Below are 15,163 nucleotides of genomic sequence, written 5' to 3'. Positions count from 1 at the left end.
GCTGGTTCCTGTATGTTCAAAAATCAATGAAAATGTGTTTGTTTTTTAATAGGCTATTATTCTAACTTCTCACTAACTTTACTCTTTCTCTCTCCAAATACTAGGCTTGGCAGCGAATGGTCTTTAAGCTGGGTCCCTTCTGGCGTGGGAACCCTGCGTCAACTTACACTCATGCTATTCAACAAATCCACACAGAGATTGGTTTCTACAACAAATACGGCAGTGAAGGACTCTGCCAGAAAACCAACGCCACTGCTTCTCCTAAAGTAGCCTTCACAGAGACAAATACGTCGTTTGTATACCCCACACCCTAGGGGGCTTCGTTTGGCACCGATTCACTCGGCCGGGAGATCCACACCACAGGGCAACTTTTCAGCATCCGTAACAGAACGCACCTGCTCTTCAAGTTGGTCCTCACACCCCCTCCCCACCTGCCCTCCACCTGCCTCAGTGTGCTCAACTCAGATGCACAGAATTTGTTTTAGTTCTACCTTCCTCTGGTGCCCATATTTGGGGTGTTTTTTCCCTTCACTTACCTATGCTAAAGAGGTAAGCTACTTCCCTAAGACCAGCTGCCATGTTTTTAGCTGATGCAGAGCCTATTGTGTATAAATTAAGGCGTATATTTGAGCCTAGGGCCCCCTCAAGGATTCCTCAGAAAAGGCCCTGCTAACAGGTCCAGCACCCTCAGCCCAAAACAGAAGTACCGGCCCCTCACATGGTATAAAAAAGTACCACTGCACCCCACCATCCCATCTTTGGGTATAAATCCAAAGAACTCAAAGCAGGATCCCAAAGAGGCATTTGTACACCCATGTTCACCGCAGCATTATTCACAACACCTGTGAGATGAGAGTAACCCAGATGTCCATCAACAGATGAATGGATAAAGAAAATATGGCATATACATAAAATGGAATATTATGCAGCCTTGAAAAAAGGAAATCCTGTCACATGCTGTAACATGGATGAGCCTCCAGGCCAGTATGCTAAGTGAAATAAAGAAAGTATGATTGCACTCATATGAACTATTTAAAGTAGTCAAAATCATAGAAAGAAAATAGGAACGTGGTTATGGAGGGCTGGGAGAAGGGGAGAGGGGAAATGGGTGTTTAGTGGGTATAGAGTTTCAGTGTTGCAAGATGAAATAGTTCTAGAGATCAGTTGCACAACAACGTGAACAGACTTAACACGACTGAACTGTACCCTTAAAAATGGTTAAGATGGTAAATTTAATGTTATATGCTTTTTACCAGAATACAAAAATTTATTGCTGTAGATGGTGGTGCAAATACAAGTCCATGAAGCCCTTCTTCCCTCATCCCCCACTCCTACTCCTTCCTCTTCTCACATCTAACAATATACCCTCTGGACCCAGGGCTCCCACACACACCATCTTCCTTGGCACGTACCTCTGTGCCCTCATACCAGCTGGCTTGCGATTAAAATGGACCAAGCTGGGAAGTGCCAGAGTGTGCAGCCTATTGTATCGAATTTCCTTGGCCTCTTATAGGGATGCACCGTGAACCCAGCCAGTGCGGGACAGGGGCCTGAGAACCAGGGGGTCTGCGTTGCTCTAAACCTGGCTCAGTCACCGATCAGCTGAAGCGAACAATTTAGCTGTGTGGACCTCCTCTCCATAAAAATCAGATGTTGTAGGGACTTCCCTAGTGGCGCAGTGGTTAAGAATCCTCCTGCCGGGCTTCCCTGGTGGCGCAGTGGTTAAGAATCTGCCTGCCAATGCAGGGGACATGGGTTCAATCCCTGGTCCGGGAAGATCCCACATGCTACGGAGCAACTAAGCCCGTGCGCCACAACTACTGAGCCCGCGCTCTAGAGCCTCCGAGCCACAGCTACTGGAGCCCACGTGCCACAACTACCGAAGCCTGCACGCCTAGAGCCTGTGCTCTGCCACAAGAGAAGCCACTGCAATGAGAAGCCCGTGCACTGCAACGAAGAGTAGCCCCCGCTCACCGCAACTAGAGAAAGACCATGCGCAGCAACAAAGACCCAACGCAGCCAAAAATAAATAAATAAGAATCCGCCTGCCAATACAGGGGATATGGGTTCAAGCCCTGGTCCGGGAAGATCCCACATGCCGTGAAGCAACTAAGCCCGCGCCCCTAGAGCCCATGCTCCATAACAAGAGAAGCCACTGCAGTAAGAAGCCCGCGCCCCACAAGGAAGAGTAGCCCCCGCTCGCCGCAACTAGAGAAGCCCGTGCGCAGCAACAAAGACCCAACACAGCAAAAAAAGAAAATAAAATCAGACGTTGGCCCAGGTGATCTTTATAGTCTCTCAGCTCTGAGATTCTCAAAGTTCCCTGATTCACTTACTAAAGACCCTGGGGAAAACTTAGAAGCCTGCTAATCTGAACCTTCTCCAGTGATTCCTCAAGGCCCTGTCTTGTATCTTTTACTCAGTTCCATGTTGTTGTTTGTTGAGACGCAAAAGCAGTTTTTGAAAATGTTATCAAAATAAGGAAACATTATTAGGCCAAAATTCTACCAGTAATAATTTTTAGGCAGACACCCAAGGGAGTGCTCTAGGCCTCCCTGTGACAGCAGAATGGCCCTAGTAACCACTTTATGCAAGCCTGTGGGTGAAGTGTTAAGTCACTCCGGGCACACAGGACAGAGAGCGGAAAGGGTACTGACCTCCTTCCATGCTTCACTGCAAATCAGCAAACATTACTGACACACATTTCTGAGCCAGGTGCCAAGGTGGGCACCAGGACGCAAAGATAATCGCCACTAAACCCAAGGAGCTCAGAGTCGAGGAGGGGAAACCCAGAGACTCCCAGAAAGCAGCAAAATAGAGATTTCATTCCGCTAAAAAAGCCAACCAGTACGGAGGGCAGAGAAAGGAGGGGCCAGGGATGTTAGGCAACTATTTTCTGTACTATCCTGGATAGTTCTCGCCGGCCGCCCAGCCGAGCCTTACGAAGGGTTGTGTCTGCTGGGCCATAGTTACTTTCCGCTGCAACTTGGCTGAAGTTAAAACTGAACAGGTGACTTGAAGGTGAAGGCTGATGATGGAAAAGATAGCCTCTTCCTTTCTCCCGTACCCAGCAGTCAGCCATACGATCCTCCGAAAAAAAATAATTTGACTTTTTACAGAGTTAGGTGACCCTGTCCTGACATTTAAACAGCCCCAAATGGTCAGGAATGGAAGCATTTAATCTCTCACGATGAGAGCGCCCAGTGCAGACAAACAGTGGGGCGCAGCCATAGTTTGGGTGACCTTGGGCTGGTCAACCTGTCTTCTGCTATAAACATGCGTCTGATATTAACTTCCCTGCGGTGCCGGGAACATGCTTATAAAGTGCAAAAGAAATATAAAAGCCAATTATCAGGCATTCATCTGGCAACCACCACCATGAAAGTGATACATACAAAGATGTCACTGACTGATTCAGAAACTTTCACCCTGGAAATTCCACCGAAATCGTACACTACTCTTTTCTAGCAGAACTAACACTGCTCAGAAGTAAACAGAGTACTTCCCTCTGTGACTGCCTCTGGTCAGGCTCCTCTGTGCTCCATCACACCAGCTGCTGAGGAATTTACTGCCTGCTGACCAGCTGCTTGTAAGGAATGAGAGCCAGGGAGGAAGGTTTCAGGAGTAGACAGGAGGAGTGAAGGAAATCTCTCCACACAGAGAGCCTTCCGTGTCACATGTCCTCAGGATATCAGAGCCATCAGGTCATCCTTGAAAGCTCCTGACATTCATTCCCTGCTCCACAGAAAACTTTACTGTTTACAGGACTGTAGAAAAAAATCCCAGTTCTTGTGGGTTCCCAGCAAACATTTTGTATTATGCAGTCACTGTACCACATCCCAAGGACTAAGGGAAACACCACACACATCACCAGAGCATTTTCAGACAAGCTAGAATAATCCCAGTCCTTGATCTCCGGCGCTTCTTACTGGAACGTTGCAAACTAAACAAACTCCGTGGAAAAACGCACTTCACACATGTGCATTTGAACATATGCACAGTCCAAGCAAACAGTCATATTCTGGTTCCATAAACAACAATCCAAAATAAAAGTGATACTTTCATTACTAGTGAAGACCATTAAATCTATTCTAATTACAGAGAAATACAGAGTGAGGAAAAGAGGCTCCCAAAAAGAACTGAGGGGTAAACGATAAGGAAAAAAATGATATACAAACTATGGCTGCAATTTTTATGTCACATGTAAGAGAGTGTGCTGTCTGGGTTTGGGAATGATTCCATCCGTGTGTGTAAGGAAAGGGCTGCTGTAGCCTCCCACGGGGGTACAATAAGATGAACACCTGCAGCACCCAAACATAAGCCCCTCAGAACAGTGGGCACATGCAGTCTCTTTAGAAGAGACAATATGAAAAGTCACAGAAAGGCTTGTTTTTTGTTGTTTTCACCCTAAAACCACTATCTCATAGTTGGTCCAGGTTCTCCCCAGGTCAGATTTATTGCCATCGAGCTAAATACAATTTACTGATTTCATACCCTAGTATTTAGTTACCTCTGTTTGTGTTATGAAATATCAGATAAATTAGATCAGGCATACCGTAGGATTTTCCTGAACTCGTGGAATCGAATTTATACAGCAAAAGAAATTGGTTTTGAAGTATCAACCTACCTAACATCTTTACTCTGACACCTCCCTGCCACCGCAGACATACTGCTATCCCCACATATGTGCAAACACAGAAACCCGAAAGTTCCACTGGGCGTTTTTTTGCTAGGCAAAAACAAAGAAACCCAACCCACCTTTTCAGTTCACATTAGCCCTAATTCAAACCCCATGAGAATCTTTCCTGATAAGAAACACTAACACCTGAGTATAATTATGAGCCCTAATAAGCAAACATGATAAAATACTGTTTCCTCCAAACAGATCCTATGGAAAAGCAGTGTTAAAACTGGAAAGGTTTCTCGAATTCGCCATAGATGAAGAAAACTGGTTACTTGTTCATTGTCTCTGCAGGGTCCCCTCAATGAACATATTTAATGGGCCAAGCCACAAACAAACTTCAGGAGCTTCAGCCTCTCACGGAAGCAAAAGCCTTTTCCATCTGGGTACTGATGGAACAGTGAAATGGAAGTGCACACCAAATGCAACGACGGGCAAAATAATTGGGGGAGATGGACAAATCAGTCTGCCTCCTCACGGTGGCAAACTTTACGACAACTTTCTAGAAGCAACAAACCGCAGCACCACTAGCCTTTAGAGACACACACAAATATATAAATGTAACACACAACTACTTGGAAGGTAAATGCTGTGTCTGCAAACATCCTTCACCATCCTGCATTTACAATACTGAAAACCATGGCCAGAAAGCTGGGAGATTTCTACTCTTAGCTCTCCTCTCTGCACTGTCAAACTGAGAAGGTCATTTTGCATGGTCACTTAGATAATTCTCCCTCTCTGCAACACGGGAGTTTTCTACTTTGGGATTGCTCAGCGTTCATATGCATCAGAGTAAAATAACCATTCAGCGACTTTATTCACCTTGGTTTAAAGGGAAAAAAAGAAAGAAAGAAAAGAAAGAAATTCATTGTGCAATGCCCAGGAAAAGCTGACACCACGACTGTCTCTCCAACAAGCGCTTGCAATTACAATGCGGGGGTGGGGGGAATCTGTCTGATCCGACTCTGTGAGCCCTTAAAAAAAAGAAATGATTCCAGTCCCAGTGGAGCCGGAGAACTTTTTTTTCTAAGGAGACCACCCCTCGGGAACAAAAGTTCCATTTCGGTCACATGTTGGGAGTAGGAGTAGGGACCAGGTTTTTTTAAAAGCGCACTAATTACGGGGGTGTTTTACAGTCCTGGAGACCACTCGGGCTCCTCCAGACCGACGGTGACTGGCATTTCATTGTCAGAAAGCAAGGGGGTGAGGTGAGGGCGCAGGAGCCGACAGGGCGCTCGGCGAGAGGGGGGGAGCAGCAAGGTTACACTAAAGGGTACGCTGCCGCCGCGAGCCGCGTCTCCTTCCCCGGCGCCCCAAATAATTTCCTGCGAACAGAGCCACTGCAACAATCCCCTCGCAACTGAAGAGCCCAGTACGACTGGCCGGGCCGGTGCAGCTCAAGGTTTTCCACCCCGGAGAGGGAGGGGGAGAAGATCTTTACCTTAATGCTACACTGAGCAGGAGTCTCAGACATGTCTCACAGCGAGAGAGATCAGGAAGTTCTCAGTTTTTTTCCACTTTCCTTTCCTCTCCCCAACCCAGAAACGCTCCACGGCCGGCCGGACGCGGTCATTTAAGAAGTTTCTTGCAGCATCTCTCCCGGCGGCCGCCCCGGGGGGCCGCGAGCGCGCGGGGCGGGGCGGGCGCCGGCGGAGTCGCCGCGCGGGGCGGCGGGGGCGTGGGAGCCGGGCGGCGCGGCGGCGGGGTCTGCAGGTCGCGGCGCGGCGCGGCGACCCGGGGCGCAGCCCGGCCGGCCTCCCGCTCTCTCCTCCCACCCGGGCCGGCGCCCCCGCCCCCCGCCCTCCCGCCGCTCTCCCTCGCTCTCTCGAATGTTTTCCTTCCTGGAAGAGAGAAACTGAAAGGCAGAACTGAGAAAGCTCTTTGCTCATTGATCTTGAGAGTTTCAGTGCAGAAACTGACGTGAATTCCCAGCACTGAGCTCTGCCTCTTAAAGGAGCCACCAGGAAATAAAAGATCGGGTTACAGCCCCGCATCGGAGAAATAAAAGCCGGGCCGGGAGTGGGGGGGAGGGGCGGCGGCGGGGGCGCGGGCGGAGGATCCCGGGGAGCGGGGCCGCGCGAGGCCGCGGCTGCTAACTAGGCAGGCGGCGCGGCCCCCGCCGGCCTGGCGCGGGGCGTCCTAGGCTCCGCTGGGCCGCCGCCTGGCTCGCGGAAGACACGCCGAGAAACGTTCCATCGGGGCCCCAGAAACCTCAGAACAGGTTTTATTAAACGCCTCCCCCTCCCCTAGCTCCGTCTCTTGGATACATTGAAAGGCACAGGGTTTCCCCACCCCCCGCCGAGCGCAGACGCAATGAAAATAATTATATAGGAAGGGACATTCCGGTAAGGACGCGGAATCCAAAGGAGGAAGTAAAACAATAGCCTTTGTTCTGCTTCTCGACCGCGGCCTCTTTAAGAGAATCCACCAGGAAATGGGAGATCGGGTTACAGCCCGCACCGGGGTAAAGGGGCGAGCAAGCGAGCGAGCCGCGGAGCGCGACGTCGGAGACAAAGCGGGGCGGCCGCCCGCAGAAGCCCAGCCTGGCCGCGGGGGATTCCCCGCGAAGGTGGGCGCCCGGAAAGGAGGAGGCGCGCACGCCCGCCAGGCCGGCGATGCGGGCGCTGCCCCAGCCGAGCACGAGTCCTGGAAAAGGAAAGGCTGTTGGGCGGTTATCAAAGGCAGTTGAGTTCCTTTTCCTGACCCCCCCTTCCTCCCTGTTTCGAAATCCTCTGTCTTTTTAAAGCAATAGCGGCCGCTACCAACCGAAATAGGTGACTCGACTGCAAAGTTGACAGGACGTGTTCCTGGACATAATACCCCTCCCCAGGACCGCTTCTCTGAAACCGTCATTGGCGGATGGGACGACCCCGGGATCCTGCCGGGGGAGGAATATTTGGTTGGAAAAACAATTGAGAGAAGGTTAAAGCCTGTCGGGCTGAAGGTTCTAGCCTTGAGTACGTGTAGTCTGATCACTCTATTATTTTTATTGTTATTTATAGTCCCTGAAAATGCTCTGAAGTGCCCACTGCAGAAGGTTGAGAACATTATAATTATGTTTAAATTCTAAACCCTGCTAATACGTACGGCTTTAATGTATGGATGTGTATTAAAGTACAAATATATAAATACATATGTATAATGTGTGTCTATAGTATATACAGATAAACCAGGACAGATTTCCCAGATCCTCCCCATCCTACGGATTTTTCCTACCCACTTGCCTTCATCTCTCCACATAATAAATTGTGTTCAGACTTCTTCACACGCTCATTCGAAGAACACTCTGAACCAGAATTTATTAAAGGGGTTGGAATGGGAAAAGAGTCCTGTTGCTGGGATGGTGGGAATAATGGGATTTTGTGAGTCTCCGAGGACCTCAGCAGTCCATGCCACCTGGTAGTCCTGTCCTTCCCGAGAGCGCTCATGTCCACACCAACTCTTCTGCCCTGGACCACCTGCTGCTCCCCACCTCAACCCACACACACGTGTCTGCCTTTGCTCCCTCGGCTGGTGTTGGAGGCGTTGGTTCTGGTGTCCCATTGCTGGGTTAAGTCCTGTAAACCCCTAAATCCCTTACTTATCAGCATGATCTTTGGCAACTCACTCTTTCAGCTTGGGTAAAATGGGGTGGGGAACATTACCTATCTCATAAGATTCCTGTGAGTATTAAATGAGTAAATATATACAAAGTGAAGAATTATCTGAGTTCTTACTACATACTTTATCTGCTCAATGAACGTTAGCTACAATTATTTAACCTCAGGACTGAATTAACTCTCAACTTCGTTCTATCTCCTCGTTACCCTCTCCAGGTGACTCAACAAAAGTGGCGTGTAAAGGAGACTGTGTGTGGTTCCAAAGCAAAATACGCAGTAGCAGCTGTGGAAAACATTGCATTTAGCCAGGGGTTGGTGATTTCTTTCTGTAAAGGGCCCAATAGTAAATATTTTAGGCTTTGTGCCCCAAGAGCCAAAATGGAGAATATGTAGATACTTATATAGCAATAGAGAAAACAAATATCCACAGTTTTTTTTTTTTATTGACAAAATATAAGGTGTAATAATAAGAGTTGTAATACAGGTCTAACAACGAGAGGAATGGAACTCTTTTTTTTTAAGGGGGATAACATTTCACTTAGTTAAACCCCAGTTTAAACTAAATGTTCTTCTCTATCATCAAAATTGACTGCAAATGTTTATCTGTTAATGGTGATCTGTCATGGGATTTTACATATTTCATTTGGAAATATCTTTTCATCCAGATAGGATACTGCCAAATATATCAATCCATGAGCATATGGTTTTACTTGAGCATACTTATTGCTTATAAGGCATTTATACAATTTTATTGGAATTCTATAAATGCTCTTGATATTTCCCCTTTAGCGTGTCATTACATTGCAGATTAATCACTTCCAATTGAAAGTTAGGTTGAAGTGCCTCAACTGCACAGTGAAGTGGATTTTAAACATGAAAATATCCTTTTCACTTCATCAAAATCCAAAAACCACTGTTGGAACTGTAGTTTGAGTTCAGAAAAATAGAACTGCTTCAAATTTGTGTTAGAATGGACATCTTGCTTCTTGTTTTAACTTTTGACAGCATAGGAAATGTATAAAGCAGCTTTATATCATTTGTGATTCAAACAATGTTAATTGTGTCGAAATGATTTAACTGCAGTATAAGCTTCACATATAGCTATATTTTGCCTTGTAGTTTTAGGTTTAATTCATGAAAAACAGACTTGATAAAGTCTGTAGCAAAACTAATTTCCAAAACCGCTCAGTAATAGTTAAGGGAAGTTGTTTTCATTCACTCATTCCCATTTGTCAGTTGTTTCTCTATTCCTTGTTTCCTGACTTCTTTGGGGTAATTAGGTATTTTTTTCATATTCCATTTAAATTCCTAGATGGTCTTTCTAGTGTTTCTTTTTTACATTAAATATAGTGGTTGCTCTAGAAATTACAATTTGCATCTTTAATTACCACAGTCTATCTTCAAATAATATTATTCTATCTCATACAAGAAACTAACAACAGCATAATTTCATTTATCCCTCTCCCATCCTTTATGATATTGTCCTATATTTTATTTCTACCTGTGTTACGAAACCCACCATACATTGTAGGGGGTTTTGATTTTTTTTAATATTCGAATATGTGTGTATAATGAAGGTACTAAAATATAGTCTCTTTTTAATCTGTCTTTTTATCCTTTCTGGTACTTTCTTATTCCTTTTTGCAGATCTAGTATCATTTATCTTTGGCCTCAAGAACTTCTTTGGCATTTCTTGTTGGCATTCTCTTGTTGGAGATAAAGTCTCTCAGCTTTCTTTGTGTCAGAATATCTTTATTTCACATTCATTTTTCAAGGATAATTTTCAACTGTGTATAAAATTTTAGGTTGACAGATTTTCTTTTTTTCCTTTCGGCACTTTAAACATTTCCTTCCATATCTGTCTCCATTATTTTTAAGAGTCATTTGTAGTTCATATTTTAGCTCCCTGTGTGTAATGTCTTTTTTTCTCTGGCTGTCATTAAGATCTGGTCTCTAAATGTGGTTTTCAGAATTGTGACTAGGATGTGCCTACATGTGGGGTTTTTTTGGTTTGTTTGTTTGTATTTATTTTTCTTGATGTTGGCTACAGTTCTTGGACCTATAAGTTGGTATCTTTCGTCAGTTTTGGAAAATTCTGATCTGTTATCTCTTTGAATATTGTTTCTGCCCATTCTTTCTACTCCTTTTTTTTTTTCTCCAATGATACAAGTGTTAGACCAACTGACATTGTTCAATACACCCAAATACTCTATTGTATTTATCTTTTTTTCTCTTTGACTTTCAATTTGGATGCTTTCTATTTATCTCTTTTCCAAGTTTTTTTCCTCCGTTATTGTCCAACTTACTGTTAAGCCTATCAAGTTCTTTACTTCTGATACTGTATTTATTTTTAGCATTTCCATTTTTTAATATTCACCATCACTTTTCTGAAGTTGCTCATACCTTTATTTATGTGTTCTACTTTTTTTTTTTAAGTCCTTTAGCATTTTTGTTATAATGTGATAATTCTCAAATGTGAGGTTTTCTTGGTTAACTTCAGTTGGTTTCCTTACTTGACCATGAGTTACATTTTCTTGCTCTTTTGTGTGTGTGTCTTGATATTTTTTACTGTATGCTGGACATTTTATGTAAAACTACATACATTTTCTGTAAAAATACAGTAGACAGTGAATTAAATGATATTTTCCTCCAAAAAGGGCCACACACATTCTCCTATAAGACCACTAGAATTGGAGCTGAGTTGATATAATCTATAGTTGAGCTACATGTGGGCTTTGTTGTAATTTTTCAGTTTGATTCAATTCACCACGGGCTTCAAATATTTTGAAGGCAAGATCAGAACTTTTCCTATAAGCAAATACTGTCTTAGAGCTGTTATCTCAGCTGTTCTGCCTTGCTTGATGTCTTCCTTAGCTATCAAGCCTTCAGGTAGGCTCTCCCTTCTCTCCTGCCCTGACCCTCAATTTTTCTTAGCTGAAGGCCTGGAGTGCCATGGGTTTTCTCTCAGCTCTCCCACCCTCTACAAGTCTTTCTTAACCAAAAACCCAATGTGTCTCTGAGAGTGTCTCTCAGCTCTTCTTCACTGCCCTTCTGTTTATGGCCCTATCCCAGTAGTTAGTGAATATCAATGGGAAAGAATAGTGAGGTAGTATAGTTTCACTCTGTGCCTGTGATTCCTCTGGATTCTAATCTGTCATATAAGCCCACACACGGCCATTAAAATTCGTTAAAAGTTAGGCTGATTTCTCCTTGCCATCATCTATGGTGGAGTCCTATACTTCAGTCACGGGTGAGAACCACCGTGGATCTTTTCTTTCATTTGAAGGATTGTCATTTTCTGAAACTTAATTCACTTAGGTTTCTTTGTGCTCTCATCTCTCTGATGGTTTTTTAAATTATAATTATGTAGATTATCTGGTTTGTTTTAGGTGTTAGGGAAAGAATTATGGTCTCTTGTGACTTTCTACATACAAACTGGAAGAGGAACCTGAACGTCTAGTCTTTAGCCTCCAAAAGAGTGATGAGGAGTGGCGAGAAGTGGGGAAGAATGAAGTTAAGAACCATGTGGAAGTGGATGTGCTTAATTAAAAAACATAGCCATTATTGTAGTATAATGTTATGTTTTTACAATGAAAATAATAACACTTAAAAAATATAAACTGCAAAAAAAAAAAACACAAAAAAACACCATCCACATATCTCTGCCCAATCAGAATTCCTTAACCTAATGGGCATGCTTCTGTAAAAAGGATCTGTCATAACTGGTGGGGTGGGAAAGAAGAGGAGAAATGTTTCTGCTTATCCAAAGAAGACATGGGTTTTTAAATCTTAAAAGTCACTGCCTTGAACTATATATTTTCTTTACTATATCAGTCAGGGTGCATTCAGGCAGAATTACCTCCGTCTGTGTGTTGTGGGAGTGTATAGTGTATATATATATAGAGAGAGAGAGAGTGATTGTGTATTTCTGATGGCATGCTGACTGATATAGTAAAGGAAATATACATATATACAGCAGGCAGTTGGGAAGAGCAGATCTTCCAACCGGGTGAAATCAAGAAATCCAGAAATGGGTGAAATCTATGCTCAACTATGGGTGAAATCAAGAAAAAGCTAGAACTCAGAAGCATGAGCTGGAGCCCATGAGAATGGACTGAAACCCATGTCAATCTCATTGCCTCTGACCTTGATGCCCTGGGTGTCATGCCATGGCCCTTTGTCACGGAACTAAAGGCAGGCGCACACACGCACACGCACACGCACACACACACACGCCTGGCTGAGGAGGTGCAGAAGGTGAAGGAGGATCATGGTGAAGGCGGAGCAGTCAGTGGCTCAGCCGCTGCCACACACCGGTGAGGGAGGCAACAGATGAGTGACAACATGTGTGAGCTACAAAGTGTCTGCTGCTTCATTTCTACCTTCCAAATCACTCCAGACTCTCTCCTGGGTCCCACGCTAACTGGAAACATACAGAGAAGGGAATTCTGAGAATGTATTTCAATCTAGCTAAGTTGTCACATTACAAAGTCACTACGCAAAATGATCAGCTTCCCATAGCCCTCTCCTGCTGTTATATTTTTAGAATTTTTCAGTTCTCTGTCACATCATCACCCATCTGACCTTCAAACTATTGTAGTCCATATGCCTTCTCCCTATGGCATCCCCATCTCTCTTACTAATGCCATCATATTATCAACCTCCAAGTTAATGAACCTCAAAATAATTTTTGACATGCTGCTCTCTTTTATGCCTTAAATATCGTCTCTTCCCAAATCTTTCTGTTTCATTCACAGATTCTCCTTTATCTTTCCAGAAGTGGCAACTCCAGTTTGGATTATTGGCCACTTCCTTTTTCCACAGAACTTGTATAGTTCATCTATAATCACTACTGAATCTTTTATCTCTGCTCAAATCTATTACTTCATTACTCCCATTGCTATCCTCAGGCCTTGTCCCATATTACTCAAAACTCCACCCACACACACAAACTATGAAACTATTTGTTTTCTGTCAAGTAGTACCTGAAAATCACCACTTTCATAAATCCATCTCACACTGTATAAATGGAAGGTATCCAAAAGATAAGGAGTTGGAATGCTGGAGTGGATTTATTATGTAAGAACTACTGCTCTCCCCTAATTATGACCTGGGAGGGTTCAGAAGACACTCCCTTCAACAAGGCTTTAAGTAGTGCATTGTTGAAGCAAACACCAGCACCCTTGCAGAGTTCTGTAGCAGCCATTCTCTAAGCCATTAATGCTGCCATTAGACTGGGCTCCCTGAATTCATTGGGGATGGTGGGATACTGGAGTGACAGGTGTCAAGTGACAATGCTTAACTATTTTAACTACCAAAGATAAGAAAACATGGTTATCATAATGGATAGCAAAGCTAAAGTGATAATTAATCACCGTGGTTTGATCTTTGGTATTGGCTAATTTATTGGGATCTCCCTAGGACTGAAATAAATAGACATCCTATTAAAGTCTTACTTGACTTGTATACACAGAAAAGCTCTAGGTCTAGAGTCAAAAATTCTGACTTGAGTCCCAGTAACAGACAGTGCTGGATCCTCATCTGAATCCCAGACTTGATTCAGTCCAGATGTAGATGCAGAGCCCCTTAAATTAAGGGGAGGCAGGTCTCCTTGAGGAAGAAACCTGCTACCCTGCCAAAAATGTATGCTGTAAAGCTTCTACCTACCCTTCCCCAGAGGCACATGTGGCCACCTACCAGTATGGTTTTGCATCAGGGAAGGGGGAACAACGAGAATTGGGGGCAGTTACTGCACACTGGCTCTGAATTAACACTGATTCCTAGAAACCCAATAGGTGGATTTTTGACTTGAGCCCAATTCATAGCGGGCTTGCTGGATACCCAAACCCACCCCATGATTATTTTCCCAGTTCTGAAATGCAGAGTTGGAATTTACATATTCATCAAATGGCAGAATCCCTGCAATGTTCCCCAAATTATGAAGCGAGGGGTTTATGATAGAAGGCCAGAAAGAAGTTCCTAGAATGGCTTTTACTTGCTAAAATAGTAAATCAAAGGATATAGCATTCTTGGAGGAATTACAGAGATTAGTGCCACCATAAAGTTCTTAAAGGATGGAGAAGTGGTGATTTCTACTACATTCCCATTCATTTCACCTATCGGCCTGTGAAGGAGAGATAGGCCTTGGACTTCCCTGGTGGCACAGTGGTTAAGAATCTGCCTGCCAATGCAGGGGACACAGGTTCAAGCCCTGGTCCAGGAAGATCCCACATGCCGCGGAGCAACTAAGCCTGTGTGCCACAACTACTGAACCTGCACTCTAGAGCCAATGAGCCACAGCTACTAAACCCATGTGCCACAACTACTGAAGCTCATGCGCCTAGAGACTGTGCTTCGCAACAAGAGAAGCCACCGCAATGAGAAGCCTGCACACCGCAACGAAGAGTAGCCCTCGCTCGCCGCAACTAGGTAAAGCCTGCGCGCAGCAACGGAGACCCAACGCAGCCAAAAATAAATTAATTAATTAAGGAAAAAGAAAAAGAGATAGGTCTTGAAGAATGATGGTGGGTTATGGTGAACTTAATTAGGTCATAACTCCAAATGCATCTGCTACTCCAAATGAGATTTCCTTATTGGAGCACATCAATACAATCCTTGGTACCTAGTATGCAGCGCTTGATCTGGTGAATACTTTTTCTCTTAATTCCCATAGTAAAGACTACAAAAAGCAGTTAGCTTTCAACTGGTAGGGCTGGCAATACCCTTCACTGCCCTATCTCAAGCCTATATCAACTCTACAGCCTTCTATCATCATCTAGTCTGAAAAGACCTTGATTGCTTCTCCATTCCACAAAATATTGTTTTGGTCCATTACCGTAATGATAGCATGTTGACTGGACCTGACGAGCAGGAAGTAGCAACT

At 44.4% G+C, this 15,163-nt stretch overlaps 1 protein-coding gene and 1 long non-coding RNA gene across 7 annotated transcripts in view; one reads left to right on the top strand and one right to left on the bottom strand.

The window, feature by feature from the left end:
* Nucleotides 1-6,336, bottom strand: part of ETV6 (ETS variant transcription factor 6) — a 241,133-nt gene extending 234,797 nt beyond the window's left edge. The window contains exon 1 of one of the 5 annotated variants that reach the window (XM_082348855.1): nt 6,123-6,336. In XM_082348855.1, the coding sequence (XP_082204981.1) occupies nt 6,123-6,155 (33 nt within the window). In that variant the 5' untranslated portion in view covers nt 6,156-6,336. The remainder of the gene's footprint in view (nt 1-6,122) is intronic. The other 4 variants (XM_082348853.1, XM_082348852.1, XM_082348851.1 and 1 more) reach the window with 4 other exon arrangements.
* Nucleotides 6,337-6,551: 215 nt separating this feature from the next.
* LOC309608616 lies at nt 6,552-14,599 on the top strand. 2 transcript variants are annotated; one of them, XR_014233004.1, is made up of 3 exons: nt 6,552-7,638; nt 8,497-8,591; nt 11,670-14,599. It is a non-coding gene; the product is annotated as an uncharacterized lncRNA (long non-coding RNA). The 2 variants fall into 2 exon arrangements; XR_014233005.1 differs by having other exon boundaries at nt 6,552-7,365; nt 11,670-12,508.
* The last annotated feature ends 564 nt before the right edge of the window (nt 14,600-15,163 follow it).

This window comes from Balaenoptera borealis (genome assembly GCF_965194805.1).
Source record: "Balaenoptera borealis genome assembly, chromosome: 13".
Taxonomy (NCBI): Eukaryota; Metazoa; Chordata; class Mammalia; order Artiodactyla; family Balaenopteridae; genus Balaenoptera; species Balaenoptera borealis.
This window is presented reverse-complemented; position numbering and strand designations above follow the sequence as displayed.